The following is a 16,993-nucleotide window of genomic DNA, read 5'->3' on the forward strand; positions in this document are numbered from 1 at the left end:
CACCCTCGGGTTTCTCCCACTTTAATTCCACCATTTCATTCATTACTCATCATCATCGTCTCCTTAAACATAACCGGCATAATCATGGGACGTAAAACTCAAAGATTTCATTTCATTTTTTCTATTGTTGATATGTTCTCTTTAACCTGTTTCACTTCTTGTACATATGTTCATTCTTCCTACCATTAGGTTTCGATTATATCTACTGGTACTGGCATCGAGAGTGTTACTATGAATCTCAGCGGCCCGAAAACTATGGATTGGACACTAACACCGGTCATTTTCAATTGTCATTAATTGTTACAAGACTTACGCCACTCCTGTTGCTCAAAAGTTTTTTTTTAAAAGTAAAATAAGTAAAAAATGAAACAATCTGTTCAGATGGTAGTAGATATTCAGTTAACTATGTTCTAATGAAAACAAAAAGGTAATAAAAACGTATTCACACAGGTTGTAAAGCATATTTAAATGAAATATTATAGGGGACGTCGTAAGCGTGAATTTTAAGTAATGCTGCTCTTTCGTGTAAAAAAATTCTTTTTCTAAAACAAAGGAAGAAACTTTCGCAGTTAATATGTTTGTTTATGATGAAGCTTACGAAGTGAAACTTAAAATAAGGAAAATAAGTCCTTTTTTTTTCTCAAACTAAAAAAAAAAAAAAAAAGTTGGATTTGAATTTCTTTTTTCTAAACATTTTTGTTATTGAGTCACAATCCAGGCATTTTCATTTCAACGCATAATCACAGCTGTAAAGATTTTGTTGATGTAAAGTAATATTTCTTTTAGTTCTATTAAAAACGTTTTTGTACACACCATATTGATGATAAACACTCTATATTGCGCTCTTGTGATAACGCTCAAATTATTTTGTGCCTCCTGAGACTTTGTTTTAAAATCTTGTCACATTTGAGAAAAGTTATATAAGTTTATTTAAAAATAATACTTTAATATATAGTGCACTTTGAGCCTTGATGAAATCAAAACTGCATTCGGGAGTAGGGTTGCCAGTTTTTTTTTTTTTTTTTTTTTTAGAAAAATGTTTTTACGATATGTGATGTGTTTAATACATAAAAAGTTGTGGATATTAACAATAAAACTACTTATATCCATCGTATGATCATACAAACGCCATATATGAGCCTTGCTGTAAATTATAAGGAAACGGATTGACATTTAGATTCTGTAGGCACAGGTTCTCGTTAACACGTAGATAGGGAAGAGGGGGGTACCTTTGAACAGGGGGTACCTTTGAACATTTAAGATAACAGGCTAGAAATAATAGCATATCTGGTGGTTTCAAAATTTTTAGTTTGGCAAAACTGCGTTGCGTGACGGTCAACTGTTATCTGCCATTTTAGTGTAACTGTTGATTAACAGCAGTATTTTGTTACATTTGTGGGGTGCAAAGTTGGAATTTTTGTGAAGTTTTGTAAGATTTTTGACAGAAGCCTGTGTTTTGATATTATCTGCCATTCATTGCAGAAGCAAGTACATTAATTTACTTATCTAATGTTGCCCTTTGTATTTCACAATAGTTCGTACTATCTGGGTATTACCAAATTCCGCTTGGTCATGCCGGTTGGGGCAGTTTTGAACAAAAATTAGGGGGCACATTTGAACATTGTTCTACCTCTACTTTTCTGAAACTTATAAGTACCACCAACATGTTTGTGTTCTCAGACAAGGAAGGCAAATGTTCAGTGCCAACTGCTGATATTGTGTGTAGACTTTCTAATCCCACAACTTCTGGAGAGACAAAGCGTACTGCAAAAATTCTGACATTTCATGTTGATTTGTAGAATTTTAGGGTAGAATAAATTTTGTGTCCAGTACCCGGTTAGTGGTGAAAAAAATGTAATTTCTTGGATCTCTTAGTTTGCTAGTAGTAATAGGTTTTCCATTAGGCTTATCAGGTATGACGAGCAAAATTAAAAAGTGAATCATAATCATATTTTCACAGATATGCTACGATGATCGTATTCTTTTAAATTTTTCTTCAGATCACACCTACGCCTATAGATATGTCCACTATTCTTCTGTGTGTGTGTGTGTGTGTGTGTGTGTGTGTGTGTGTGTGTGTGTGTGTAACGTATAACGTACAGCATATATGCAGGCCCGTATTTAGGTAACTACTATTCTGTGCTCGAACACAGGACGTCACAATTTAGGGGGCGGCAAAATTTTGGATTTTTTTTTTTTTTTTAAAGATTCACAATAAAGTTATATTTAATACTATCACACTCAGAGTTCCGCGCAAGAGCGAGAAAATGTTTAATTCGTTCTAATTACAGTAGTTATTAATTAGCTAGCTTATCTGATTATTTTTAAAAAGTCATCCTCTCCTACTCCCACCCCAAGGGGTGAGGATGAACTTGAACATCATGAAAACTGATACCCTTAAACTCAGCGACCTCGAAAACAATGATTTCAACACTAATATTTGTCGTTTTCGATTACTTTTAAACTCTCGCCTGCCTCACTCGGGAGTTGAGTATGACCTTGAAGTTGAATTGGATTAAAACTGTCACTATTCATCTCAGTGACCCCAAAAACTATGAATTCAACTCAATTCAGATGTGTTTCCGAAGGGGAGGCAAATTATTTAGAGCACAGAGGCGCACAATATACAAATACGGGCCTGCATATATGTTTCAGCAATTATTACTATTATTATTATTTCCTTGCCATACGCGATTGGTTAATTCTTGTGCCTTAAACCGTTAATGGTGCTTTGTTACATTAGCCTTGTTGTTCGTAAACGAATTCATCCTGAAAATAACGATTATTCTAGTAAAACAATGGTTTGTTCAAAACTGCCCCACGTATGTTCAAATCTACCCCATGCTTGTTTAAATCTACCCCCCAAGGGGGTACATTTGAACGACACCCCCTGCGCCCTTGCACAGAATGACAAGATCAAACAAAGTACTGTATTTTATGGCAAATATAATGTATATTATATTTAGTTTTTGTTACAGTTCTAGGAGGAAATTTACTGTGTGTTTGGAAGCAAAAACGAATATTCGAAAACAGATGTTCAAATGTACCCCCCTCTCCCCTACATAATCTAAGAGAAAGAGTATTTTCCAAAACTTAGCACTTAACTCCTTTAGAACGACATGCAGGGAACTAACTGAGAAATTTCTGTTTTGGCGCTTAACGACTCTGGGACTCAATCCTGTTCTAATGTCAGTTGATTTAGTCAAATACTTCATCTTACAGATCCATCCTATACAGAATAAATACGTATCCTGCTGTTTTTTTTTTTCTTTCTTGCCGCACTTCCAACATGTACTCAATTCTAACTTAATACAAAACTTTAAAATGAAGTGTGTTTCAATAATTTAGAAGTGAAAATTGCGAGGATTTTTTCGGCAAATTTTAAGAAAACATTTAGTTGAATTTATTTCAGTAATCTCAAGAAGGAAATAATATTGTTGAGTTGAATTGATTTTAACGCCCCGTTTAGCAGCGAGGCTATATGAAAAGGGACCTACTGTTTAACGTGAAATCCGAACCATGTGGTGGAGCTTCCACCAGAAATCGAACCTAGGTCTCCTAGGCCAAAGGCGCGTACAGTAACCGCTTAGCCACGGAGCTCAAGGAAATAATTGTATTTTGAAGATTTGTTTGCAGTATTGGGAAGTAACTGTACTTGAACGAATTGGATTTTGAATGTAACTTACCCAAGACTTGACAGAAGTACAATATTTTAATATTAGTTCAACAGAATTGAGCAGTTATAGGAAACATAAAAGTACCATCTGTTCTGTATGATAAGTTATCTTTACAGGTGTTTCATACGTTAAAAAAAAAAAAAAAAAAAAAAAAGAGTGGAACTTGGAAAACATGAACAGTTTTCCATTGTCCAGAGTGAAATAAATAAGTAAATTAATAAAAAGTGAATCGTTAGACGGGCTCTGCGTAATACAGGTGTTATAATAGGAAATTATAATACGGAAACGAAAAGTAACAAGAGTTTGTTTCTTTCATTAAACAGAAATCTCTGTTGAAGACAGGTTTTGTTAGAGCAGATTTTACTGTAATAATAAGCACAATAAATATAGATAATTGTTTTTAAAAAAAGCACAGTTTTTTCTGTTTCTGCGAAATTTTCCAATTTTGTCTAATTTTACAATTCTATTCCTTAGTATCATTTTGAAAAAAAAAAAAATAAATTATAATTTTTGAGGTTGTGAATTGTAGGCATTTAATAATTGTGTACCATTTGCATTCTGTGCTTAAGGTGCAGAAATTATGTGTATAGATATCACATGAGTTAAGTGACGAAATCAAAAATCAGCGTTTAACTTTTAGCTTGTGATTAACACAAATTGTTACTTGGGAACATCGTTACTGGCGACGAAAAATTGTATTTATAGGCTAAGTCAGGATCAGGAAGAGGAAAGAGTGGGTAAGCCCAGTAGCGTAGCCAGGATGTGTGTTTGGGGGGGGGGCAAGTGCTGTTATAGGTACACATAGAAAAATTACAAACAAAAAAATATATAAACATAAAAATATATTAAAAAATTACGAACATAAAGGTACCAAAGTACATTGTCGGACCTCTTTAGGGGGCCCTGCCCCCCTTCCCTACACCACTGGGTAAGCCCAATGAGACAAATTACTTTCCGTGCAAAGGGTAGTGCTCACATATATATATATATATATATATATATATATATATATATATATATATATATATATATATATATAATATAAAAATCGTGCCGTACCTCTATTGGAACAAACGGGGAATCCTTCAGCAAGAACTACCTAGCAGAAACAGAACGACTACTACTGCTGTGTATAGCCAAACAACTAAGGCGACTCACTACCTCGCTTGCAGGCAAACGGCCTGGACGTTAAGCGTTACTACGCGATAGTGCACCCTCACATTCGAAAAAAAAATGACCAAAAATGTTATTGGAGGACTTGGGAACTATTCCACAGCCTTCTTATTCCCCTGATCTTGCACCTACATATTTCTACCCTTTTCACTGAGTCTCCTACCACATTCAGAAGTGTTTGGTGATGAATTTCCCATGAAATTTAGCTCATTGACTTATTCTTTAGCTCAAAACCCCAGCAGTTCTGTAAGCGTAGTATCAATCTTTCTCCCACAGCGGTAGCAATGGTGATTGACAATGCAAACACATCTATTACTCATTGACTGAGTTAAGTATTATTTGTAAGAATACAACTTGTGATTGTGTTAATTAATTTGTAGGGTAAGTAGATGCAATAACTCCATAATTCTTAGTATTTCAAGTATTTCACATTTAATATTTGACGAAAAAATACATAATTACATTTTTAGGTAGTTAGTGTTCAGTTCACTGATAATACGTAATGCAATTAACTTAAAAAATATATATACAGTAGAGCGTCGATTATCCGAAGTAATTGGGGGACATAGGTGTTCGGAAAACTGGTTTGTTCGGATAATCGAACTGTACATGTTTATTTGCCATGCGCGGAGCGGCACGCCTCAACTCGAAGCTGGCGCAGCTGTTGCTGTGAACAGCTTTGATACTGCCGCTACTTCTACAGCCAGTGCCAAACCGACAGAAGTGTGCTGATTATTGAAACACAGCGACTGGCGGCTTGGCCGGTCAGCAGCGCCTTATGAAGGCCCCATTAGAAGCAATGTTCCGCCAGCGGTGGCTCAGTGCGGTGACTACTGTGGGAAACATGGTTTGGGAGTGAGGGGGATGATGGACGGTAGGGTGGGAGAGTAACAGGTGCGAGCGAGTACACAGTTCGGTTAAGCGGTCGTTCGGTTGACCGACGTTCGGATAATCGACGCTCTACTGTAATATAAAAATACTCAAAAATGTCGCGCAAAATGAATTGACGGTGTTGCATAGGTTATGGTTACCTCCAGGTTATCATTATTTATAGTATGAGACCAATGAACTGAGATATGTTGAAACAAGTACAATTGGTAGGAACAAGAAGAGCAATGTCCAGTAAGGAGCAATGTGTCATTACAAGTTTCGTGATACCAACCCTTACAAGCTACACATTGCAACCAATCAATAGTTTTACCAGTATCGTCGTAATAGTACCCTTTACAAGCAACACAATAATCGGTGCTGTTTTTACGATGACATAGTTTTGAACTTTTACTTTTGTCCTTGTTTTACGAAAAATACGTTCAAATTCCTGTTTATATTATTACGTGTTAGTAGCAATATTAATATGAAGTACGTTACACCATAGGAAACCAACTCGTGTGCAAAAACAATAGGTATGACTCCTATACATTGCAAAGCGCTGCTCCTCTTAGTTTACCCTAATACTACTATAAACGTACGTTAATAAAGATATGTTTAATAAAGATTTACAAAACGCTACGAACTTATGCACTCTATAAACATTTATAAAGCTTTGTGATATTGTGAAAACAAATATGCATGCATTTAATTAACGGATTTTTTTTTTATTTCTTTACAGAAGGTAGGACTTCATGAATACCTGTTCTCAAGTATCGGTGGTCTACACAATGTTTTCGAATTTCCTCTCGCAAGAGAAGTTCTTTGTTACTTAAGGTAAGATTTCTCTTCTAATCACATACGAAGGTGCTGTGTACTACGTAGGTACGGTAGTGTAAATCTCAATATTTTTTTAAAATTTATTACTCTAGACCCTCAGTTAGTAGTTGCAGCTAACATTGCAGTTGCTGTCTTGATTCTGTAGTATTTTTTTCCTGTTATTTATACAGACAAAAGAAGCAGGTTCTGAAATGTGGCTTTTTTCTGTTAAATATATGGGAGAATGACATTCAATAATTTATGTAGTTAAAATTATCTATTTATGTTAACGGAAGTCAAGACATGTTTTGGAATATTGTTGAAATTTGAGACAAATATCAATATTTGACAAATATATCACAGAAAGAGGAATATACATGAAGATTTGCAAACATATTGACTTAAAGCATCTTCGTTTTGTCGTCGTACGAAGAGCGGGAGTCTTGTCATGAAATCTATCTTTATGAAGCTTAACCATCCATGATACAGGCCAGATCTGTCCCCAGACGGCTCCTGGGGAGAAAAAAATCCTATTCTTGAGGATAATAACACATGGAAAACGTCAATAGTAGCTATAGAGCTAAGACAACTTGTATTTTAAAGGATATTAAATTACTGGAGGTTTGCGTAATTTTGGGTTGGTTATGTTGTTTTTTTATTTCGTAATTGTATGTTGAAAGTTCTTGCTTGATAGGAAATTGTGCATTTTTAACTTAAGAAACGGATTATATATATATATATATATATATATATATATATATATATATATAATACTGTATATATATTGCGATAATTTTTTCACATACACAGAAAAACTCAAAAAGTTTTTAACAATTACAAATGATCGATATGTGCCTCCTTAGTGATTCCACATACATCAAGCCGAAAATCAAGTTCTTCCCACACTCCATGCAGCATGTCCCTATCAATTAGTTCAAAAGTATTGTTGATGCGGGCTCGCAGTTTTGGCAGGTTTGCTGGTAGAGGAGGTGTGAACACTAAATCTTTCACTTAACCCCATACAAAAAAAAAAAAGGTCTACGCATGGGGTTAGGTCAGGAGAGCGTCGAGGCCATGACATGAAATGCTTTCGCGGCGCCTGTCGCCGTCTTGCCTCACTGCTGCGCTCTCGTGGGAGAAATCTGAATTACACTTGCAACAAACAAAACTTTTTGAGGTTTTCTACGTTATTGTCGAGTTTAGTTACAATATCTCAATTACTAGAGCTACAGTGAATTTATGAAGTCGCTTCAATCATTTATAATAATCCTATATATATATATATATATATATATATATATATATATATATATATAGGAATTTTACACAAAATCTCGCTTCATTAAGAGGAATTAGAAGTGGGTACAGCTACTATGAATTATGAGTTTCGATTTTGTAATATGCAATTTACGTTATACAGAGTGTTAACCTCTTAACATACGTATTTTATACAGAAATATGTTATGATTTTAATATATGTTTCATTACCCAGTTGCAACAATCACTTAAGAACATTACAAATGGTGATGATAATGTTAATTGTTGAAACTCAACAATGAGATATATGGATCTAAAAAGCCCGTAAGATCCCGAGTATACTCGTGCTCGCAATGGAACCAATACTACCTATGGAACTTGTAAAAATACGCTACAAAGTGCATTTGAATAATCCAAATAAACATAAAACACAAGAAAAATAACGTCAAGAAACAAGGAGAAAACTAAGGGGCCAGAATTTATCATAATCACCGCTGCAGACGAAAACAAACTGGAATGTTGAATAGAGATTAGTGACATTACCGTCAATATACGTAATTAACTTCAACAGTACTAGCTGGCGGAAACATACAGAAACAGGAAAAGTAGTATAATCATGATTTTAAAACAGTATAGGTAAACATAAATTACTCGGGATCTTATATTTTGAAAAAATTAAGCACCCCGAGAATTCTTGGTCTTTTATGTTAAAATGTTGATGAACTCTGTGCCATAAATTTAGAAAGTGATTCTTTATATCAAAGATAAAAGTTCTAACAAGACACCGGTCGAAAAACGCCTCCTTTTAGTTATAAAAGCCGAAAATGCGAAAAATTACGTTTCAGAACACCTTTTCTTTAAAAGTATCGGACCTCTTGCAAGCGTTCAACTACCTACACAGCAATTGTGTGTTCTATCTAAATATCAATATTTCCTTTTTCATCCACGCAAGAAGTACTCAAGTAGAACTTAAAGTTACTTTAAAGGTTGGCGCGGTAGCTCAGTGGTAGAGCGTTCACCTCCGGAGCTTGGGGTCTCTGGTTCGATTCCAGCTCGCGCCGTGTGGACTTTGTGGTTGACAAACACCGTGCTCGTGGGTTTTCTCGGGGTTCTCCCGTTTCCTCCCACTTTCTTCATTCCATCATTTCACTCATCTCTTCATCACCGTCTCCTTTAGCCTAACCGGCATAATCGTGGGATGTAAAACTTACAAATTTCATTTCATTTAAGGTTGGTTTAATTGGGCAAGTTTTGCTGATAGGTGTCACTACAGTCTTCGTATCTCCCTCATGTATTTTTATCTTTCACGAAAATTCACGATTCATCTTACAAAGTTCAAGCTACCGACTTCAAATTTTTAGAGAAGAAACTTCATAATCTATCGAAAGCAACAATTCATGCCGATTTTTTATTTAGTATTTTCTTCATTGTTGAAATGGCTTAATTGTTGAAACTGAATATCCAAATCTTTAAAATATATACTGTTTCAACAATGAAGAAAATTCCTGCTGTAAAATTTTGAAGTCTGTAGTGACATCTATCGGCGAAACTTGTCCCTTTAAACTAACCTTAAAGGTATATCCCCTACCTCAACTTAATTTATATACTTCGTTACATCAACATATTCGTTACTGTGTAATTCCTTGTACCGCTTGCGAGAGGTTCTATAATTTTCAATCCAGGGCGTTTTAGAACGTGTTTCTTCGGCAGTTTTTTCAGTCTGGGAAAAGGCGTTTCCTGACCTAGTATGTATTAGAACTTTCTCTTTCATCTGATATATAAGGAATCACGTTTTAAATTTATGTTACGGACTTCACTAAACATCCCATATATATATATATATATATATATATATATATATATATATATATATATATATATATATATATATATATATATATATATATATATACTAGCAGCGTTCACCCCGCTTCGCTGCGGTCACCCCGGAACGCAATAAACTTTGTTACTTAGATAATTTTTACTTTTTCGCTTTCAAGTGATATGATAAAAACCATAGAAGATTGCAGTAAATGTTAACATTATATCGCCTGTCATTTATGTTAACCCGCCCCGCTTCGCTGCGGTCACCCCGGAACGCAATAAACTTTGTTACTTAGATAATTTTTACTTTTTCGCTTTCAAGTGATATGAATTGCAGTAAATGTTAACATTATATCGCCTGTCATTTATGTTAACCCGCCGAGTGACACGGTCATGCGGGTTGCATATAAATACGTTTATTTTTACCTATGATGAACTAACAAAGGATTTGTACGTTATGGACACTTGAATGGTCAATTATCTCAAGACACTGGTAATTAAAAATTAAAGTGATATGATAAAAACCATCTAGGGTCCAAATCCTAATAACCCCCCAAAAATGAAAGAAATTGGTTCAGCCGTATTAGCGTGATGAGGGAACAAAGGATTTGTACGTTCTCTTTTATATATAAGATATATATATATATATTCAGCTCTTTAAGTATTATTAGAAATAAATGATTCAATAATTCACTGTAAATGTAGATGTTCTGATAGAAGCTTCATAAATATATTAAAGTTATAATTGAACATGCCTAGGGTGTCGTTCAAATCGTTTTAACAGGTATTTAGTATTTAATAACAGGTTCTGTGATTAATAGGGCTAGGGTTGACTAAGTATTAATAATAGTAAAGGAATAAGTCATGCAGCATGTTTGTATTGACATTTTGTATACTGATTCTCAAAAATAGTAGGCTACTAAAGAATTATTATTTTCTTGTAAGTCCGGACTTAGAAGTGAAAGACAATTTTCCAACCGATTCCGAGTATACCTGAAAATTTTAACAACCTGTTCAAGCGAACCGGCTGAATGACACTATCGATTATATCCTTCCTAACTATATATATAAAACTACATGAACTGACATAAATTAAAGGGGTTGACGTGGAAAGTTGAAATTTGGCATGATTTAACTTTCAAGGACTAACCGACAGCAAAATTTCCAAAAGTGAATATTTTTAATTTTTAAGGGTCTAAAGGGGAGCGAAGAATTTCCCCATGTTATTTAAATGGGTCTTCTTTTGAACCTGTAATCTCATGTTTTAGGTACTTGGAATTAGAATAAAAACTTGAAATTCAATATACATGCACGTTTTCGTTAGCTTTCGTTAAATCAGTAAAAATAAATATTTCCAAATTTAAAGTGGTTTTATGGGAAACTGTAAAATCTTTCCCATTTTATTTATATAGGATGTCTTCTACACCCCAAAATGTTTAGGCACTTCCGGTAGGATTAGAATGATGTTACTTGACATGATTGAAACCTTCTGGGACTAACAGGAAAATTGCCAGAAGTGAATGTTTTTAGTTTTTAAGGGGTCTAAATGGGAATGAAAAAAATATATTACTCTTATGTCCTTTTAAAACTGGAATGATCTGCTGTGATCTGGAACTCATCGCAACAACAATACCGACATCAACTGGAGAAAGTCTAATCCAAAGTTATCAAACACTTAGTATACAAGAGTACTGGAATCTATCCATCTTACGAAAACTATCTCATATTCTATAATAGACAACTTCTGTGTCCCTACACTTGAAGAAAGGCAAAATGCGATCTGATTTTTCTCCGTAAAATAATACAAAACGAGTTTAACTATATGAACCTGATATCGACAGTAAATTTTCATATCCCGACACTTAAAACTCGTGTTGAAAACTCTGGCCTGTTCTATTGCAAAAAAGCAAGGGCCAATGTATTATTGAAGTCACGAATCTGAAGAATATGCTCTTCTTATAACAAATTATGTATCGAACACAAAGAAATTGATATCTGTAATATGTTCAAGAAAATTATTGTAAGTTTATTTTGTAATACACCGACACAATAATTGGGCTTTGTCTGTTGTGTTCTGCACAAATAAATAGATATCTCAAGAAGTTGGCGTATCCCGCTCAACACTCCACCGAATATTAAAGCGAGCTCCGTTTCCGGTTATATTCCATGATCATAGTGCATGCATTGAAAGAACAAGACATAACTAAACGTTGCTTATTGCGATTGGTTCCTGTATGAGATCGTTAGTGGATGTGTGGATCACGTGCTCTATTGTTTGTCAGATAAAGTGTGGAGGGTTCTTCCAGCGTTTATTATAACAGTAACAGGTTGGCAGCAGTGTTTCTTTCAGACATGTTTTTGGGGGTCACTGCCCCTCTCGGAACTCTGAGAGTGCCCCCCCCGGACGAGACCAAAATAATACGTCTATAACATAATAATAAATAAAATAGTACCGGCAGTCCCCCCCGGAATACTACGTGTGCCTCCCTGGAACACTTTTTCTGAAAGAACGACTGGTTGATAGGTTACGTTACTTCGGTTGCATCCATCAAACACGTGTAAGTGACACAACTTAAAATCACCAGCTTCTCAAAAAGCGCAATTGAAATATTTACACTGCTGCAGTTAATGAACGCACGAATGAGACATTTGCACCCGTTAAGGGGGGGGGGAGAGGATGTGTACTTCACCTGCGATATTTTTATAAAGGGTGGCGGGGACCCGATTGACAAATTTCAAAGTTGAATATTGCACAGGCGTGATAGCTTGGATTGATTTGTTGCTGGAGGATGGAAAGTGCACAGGATGCCATTTCATAAGAACACTGCAACAGTTACGACAGACCTTTAGCGTAATGTCAGGTAACAATGAAATGTTTGAACAGTCACTGCACTTTAATGACTGCCTTCGTTTCGTAATAAGTACGAACACAGAAAACACATTGTTCAACACTATAACGATGTCCATAGTAAGTGTTATGATATTCCTATAAAATTGTATCATATTCTCTTCCAATCTCTCCCCCGTAACCCACTCCAAGCTATCTCGCCTGTTCAACTTTGAAATGTGTCAGTTAATTCCGCGCCACCCTGTACGAACTGAGGTATTACGTTGTTTTGTCAGTGTTCGTAGTTTGAGGGAAATTTCGTAGGCAAATTTAACAGAAAGGGAAAAAGGAGATTTTTTTTTTTTGATAAATCGTGAAAAATCCAGAGAAATTCTCGTGCTGACTGATTGATATAAATGCGTAAATTTGTCTTGGTTCTTCAGACATAAACCAATACAATAGCGTGTGTGTGTGTCTGTTCAAGGTAGCATATTACACTCATTGTTGGCTGGGTGCATTTGTGTGTATCCTTTTGTTTAAAAAAATCGTGAATGAAAAAGTTTTTAAAAAATAGAACCATAAAGCAAGTGAACAAAACAAACATGGTTGGCACTTCTTTTAATATAGTAATATAATTAATCTTATCATGTAACTTCTGTTATAAGAATTGTACACTCAACAAACTAGGGAAAATTTGATAAGAAAAGGAAAAATTTTGAGGGAAATGTTCTTAAAAAAAACATACGAACTCTGTGTTCTGTTCTCCAGTGCTCCATTGCGACTAACATAGTTTCCGCTTTCGGTTCCCAATTCCCCAACCAATATTAGTTATTACTCCTGTGCAATGTTCAAGTTTGAAATGTGTCAGTCGGCTCGGCGCCACCCTGTACAAAACTGTCTTAGCTGTAGGACAATTTTCAACATCATAGGTCAGTATATTTTGGTCAGGTCACTTTTCTATTAAGGAGAGCGTTTCTGTGTATCGTTCGGTAGAAGTGTATCAATTTGTATTTCAGACATCCTGTGTAGGTTGTCATTGGGAAATAAAAGTTAACGTCCCACAGTTGTACTCTTTAGGTTAAAGGAGATGGATTATTAATGAAAATAATTGATTATGAGAGTTTCTGGACTGAAAATGGGGGAGGAAACGGGAGAATTTCGAGAAAACCTACGGACCCGATGTTATTACAAAATTCCATGGCATGGCAGGCACGTAGCCAAGGGGTGGGTCCGGGGGGTCCGGACCCCCCTTCGGGACCAGAAATAAAAAAAATAAGGAGGGATGAAACAAAAAGAAACAAGAAATAGGAAGAATCAGCGTTAAAAATAAAGATAAAATATAAAGATAAAAATAAAGCTAAAAATAAAAATAGTTTTTTTTATCATCGCTTCCCTGTAGTATCAAACATGTTATTTCGAAAACAATTTTCTACTGCTCCTTTAACTTGTCATTTGGAACAGACAGTACTTGACGAAAAAAAAAAAAAAGTTATGTGGAAAGCAAGTCCTGTTAACATTTGATTCAACAGAGAAAGGAACGCAGATATTATAAATATTTTACAAGACATTTTGGATAGTACTTTTTTTTTTTTTTTTTTTTTAATAGTTGAGGTCATAATGAAAGGAAAATTGTTACATTTGGATGAACAGAAGAAGGAACGTAGATATTGTAAAATTTTTAAAAATATTTTTTAAAATATTCTTTTATTCGAGATTTCTTCATAGTTTGTTACTAAAATACTTACTAACATGCATGGGCGCCGATCCTGGGGGCCGAAGGAGCCCGGCCCCCCAAAGGTCATGTGGGCCTCCTTGTTATATTTATGAATATACAATATATTGGCATAATTTGGATGCAATTTGTCTTAAAATCCTCATATATGCCTTCTACATCTGAATGGACCTCCCCCAAATTTACAGAGAAATCGGCGCCCTTGCTAACATGTCCTAATTTTAAAGTTTTAACATACCAATATATGTTGCTACTAAAATAGTTTAAATTGATCAAGCCCCTGGTGTGATAACCACAATACTTGATATCAACCCCCCCCCCCATCACGAAATCCTGACTAAACGAACCAATATAATGTTACCAGTAAAATAGTTTGAATCATCGAACTCTGGTGTGATAACCACAGTATTTCATGTCTCGGACCCCCCCTATTACGAAATCCTGGCTACGTGCCTGTGCATGGAATTAACCAAAGACAATTGCAGGAGAGGTCAGGGCTGTACCACTGGGCCACCGTGTTGGCTCTAACTCAGTTTTGATGAGTTACGACACAATCACAGATATTCTTCTTTTTCCACATAGCCTACTGCTTTTCATTGTGTATTAATCAAACGCCAGAAAAATATTATCTTTCCGTTCTGCACGCACTATATTACTATACTGTATTTCTTCATAAGATCACGTGACCCTAGCCGTACTATGGTCAAGTCAAGTGTAGATATATATGTGTGTGTGGAAAGAGAAATACTTATAAAATTGATAATATAATAGTTGAGAGCGTCACTCAACCAGTTCTCTTATCATGTATCTGCTGAGTAAGTTGGACGATCATGGGAGACGAAGATCGCGTTTTAAATTTATGTCGACCAAAATGAGAACGTAAATTTTCGTTGGTGAAATTTGTGTTTGAAAAATAGTTGTGTGTGCTAGTGAAGTATTTGTAATATTGCTACCAAGAAATGGTGTAAGAATTCGATGTGTAGTTGATGTTTCTCTATGATCAATCGGTAATTAACGTTGACGAGAAATGGCCACGAGGAAGAAATCGTCAAGCCTTGAGGGGCTTCCGTTAACTATGAACTACCCCAGAAGAAGCTATGGCAGCTTGTCGTTGTATCAGTTTTTAGGAGGTCTCCCTACCACGTCTAAGGTTAGTAAGGCATTTTTATTTGCGTTTCGATGTCGATACACATATATACAAAGAAATAAAAAGTTACCCTTGTACAGATTAGAAATAAGAGGACAAATTTATGTAACAGTAAATCTCGCTTCGTGCAAATAGTATCCACATGCCTTGTGTACTCTTCCTTTTGTTGGCGCATGCCGATACATCACTTGGAGCAAGTACAGATTGCGCCAGAAGTAATTGTTCAAAATTCACAACTCTTTTACTGAATATCGTCTAATGCCTTCTAGTTTTATTTTCTTGGCCCTGACCGTACCTACTGTGTAATATATTTGTATACTTACTTTCTACGTATTTCATATGGAATTCGTCTGAAGTCGGTCTTGCGCGAAATTCGAATGCCTCGTATGGAAACCTTAGTGAACTACCCTTACCCTCTTTTTTTTCCCTTCTAAATAAAGTATTTTTTTTTTAAAACGCTAAAATTGTGTTTAAGTATTTTAAATGGAATATCCAAATACCCAATTTCATGCCTCTAGCCACAAGAGATTCCGTGATATAAGCCTCGTAGAATGTTAATAGCAACCCTCATTTCCCTCAGTTAACCGTCGAATTTCCAAATATCCATCCTTAGTGGTATCTTGCATCACAAATCCTATCACTGTCCAAATTTCAAATTGCAGTTTGATCTAGGCGTTGATTAGTCAGTCAGGATTTACTTTATATATGCCATTAAAACTATTATTCTGAAGAAAACCTCGTACCTACATATGCTAAGCGGTCAGTACAAGCTCGTTTTGCATCGCAATTGCACAACAATGAACCACAATTCTGAATGATAATTTTATGTTCACAGATGATTTTTCATGTTCTCCAACTTCATACATAAGTTCCTTAAACATTACTCTCCCTTTGTACATTAACATATTTTACTTGTAAATTTTAATTAAAATGCCTGTGATAATCTCCCTCCTAGTAGTAATATTTAATGTGTGGTTCGGATTCCACCTTAAACGTAGGTCTAAGTCACATATAGTCTCGCGTTGCTGCAAAGGAAAATTAAACTTCAGTATACAAAAACAATTTTCTTTGTGTATTAACGAAGCAGATGAGGTATTTTCCAAGGCAGAAACCAATAAAGTCCAACTCTATTTTCAATTTTCGTAAATCGAAGTATAAACAGTGCCTAATTTCTAATAAACCAGAGATACCTTAGGGAAGTGTGGAACAGAAAAGGTGTCAAAGCTCCTTCGTGGCTATTTGGTGCCGATTCCCTAGCTCACGTGGTTTGGATCTCACGTAAAGCTGTAAATTCATAATCTTCATTTATATATAAGGTTATGGTAGTGAATTAAAATCCCTTCTGCACCACCGATCATATTCAGTATGATGGCCCTGGAGATGAACAGTTGCACGACATCAGAGCTTCCATTGAAGGATCCATCAACATAACCTAATTTCAAAATGATTGTACTTTCCTACTTCTAACTTTCAACGGAAGTATTATGTCAGTATTAAATGATGTTCAGAGACTTTTAATTCGCCTTGTACTATAGCGCTTCAGTGGCAGTGGTGTGATGTTGACATATTGAACACTCGCATGATTGATCCACTTTTCATAACGACGCATGAATACCTGACGTTCCTTCAGAAACATGTTTTTTTTTTTCTTTCTAAACCTAGACGTCAAT

The 16,993-nt window shown here is 35.4% G+C and overlaps 1 protein-coding gene across 1 annotated transcript in view; it reads left to right on the forward strand.

Annotated features, from left to right (window-relative positions):
* Arms (Ankyrin repeat-rich membrane spanning) overlaps positions 1-16,993 on the forward strand; it is a gene marked incomplete in the record, with an annotated part of 380,241 nt that overhangs the window by 51,529 nt on the left and 311,719 nt on the right. Inside the window, 1 exon segment of the mRNA XM_081746181.1 lies at positions 6,460-6,554. Within this exon segment, the coding sequence (XP_081602307.1) occupies positions 6,460-6,554 (95 nt within the window).

The sequence above is a fragment of the Thermobia domestica genome, chromosome 18 (genome assembly GCF_964235325.1).
Source record: "Thermobia domestica chromosome 18, izTheDome1.hap1.1, whole genome shotgun sequence".
In the NCBI taxonomy this organism is placed as follows: domain Eukaryota; kingdom Metazoa; phylum Arthropoda; class Insecta; order Zygentoma; family Lepismatidae; genus Thermobia; species Thermobia domestica.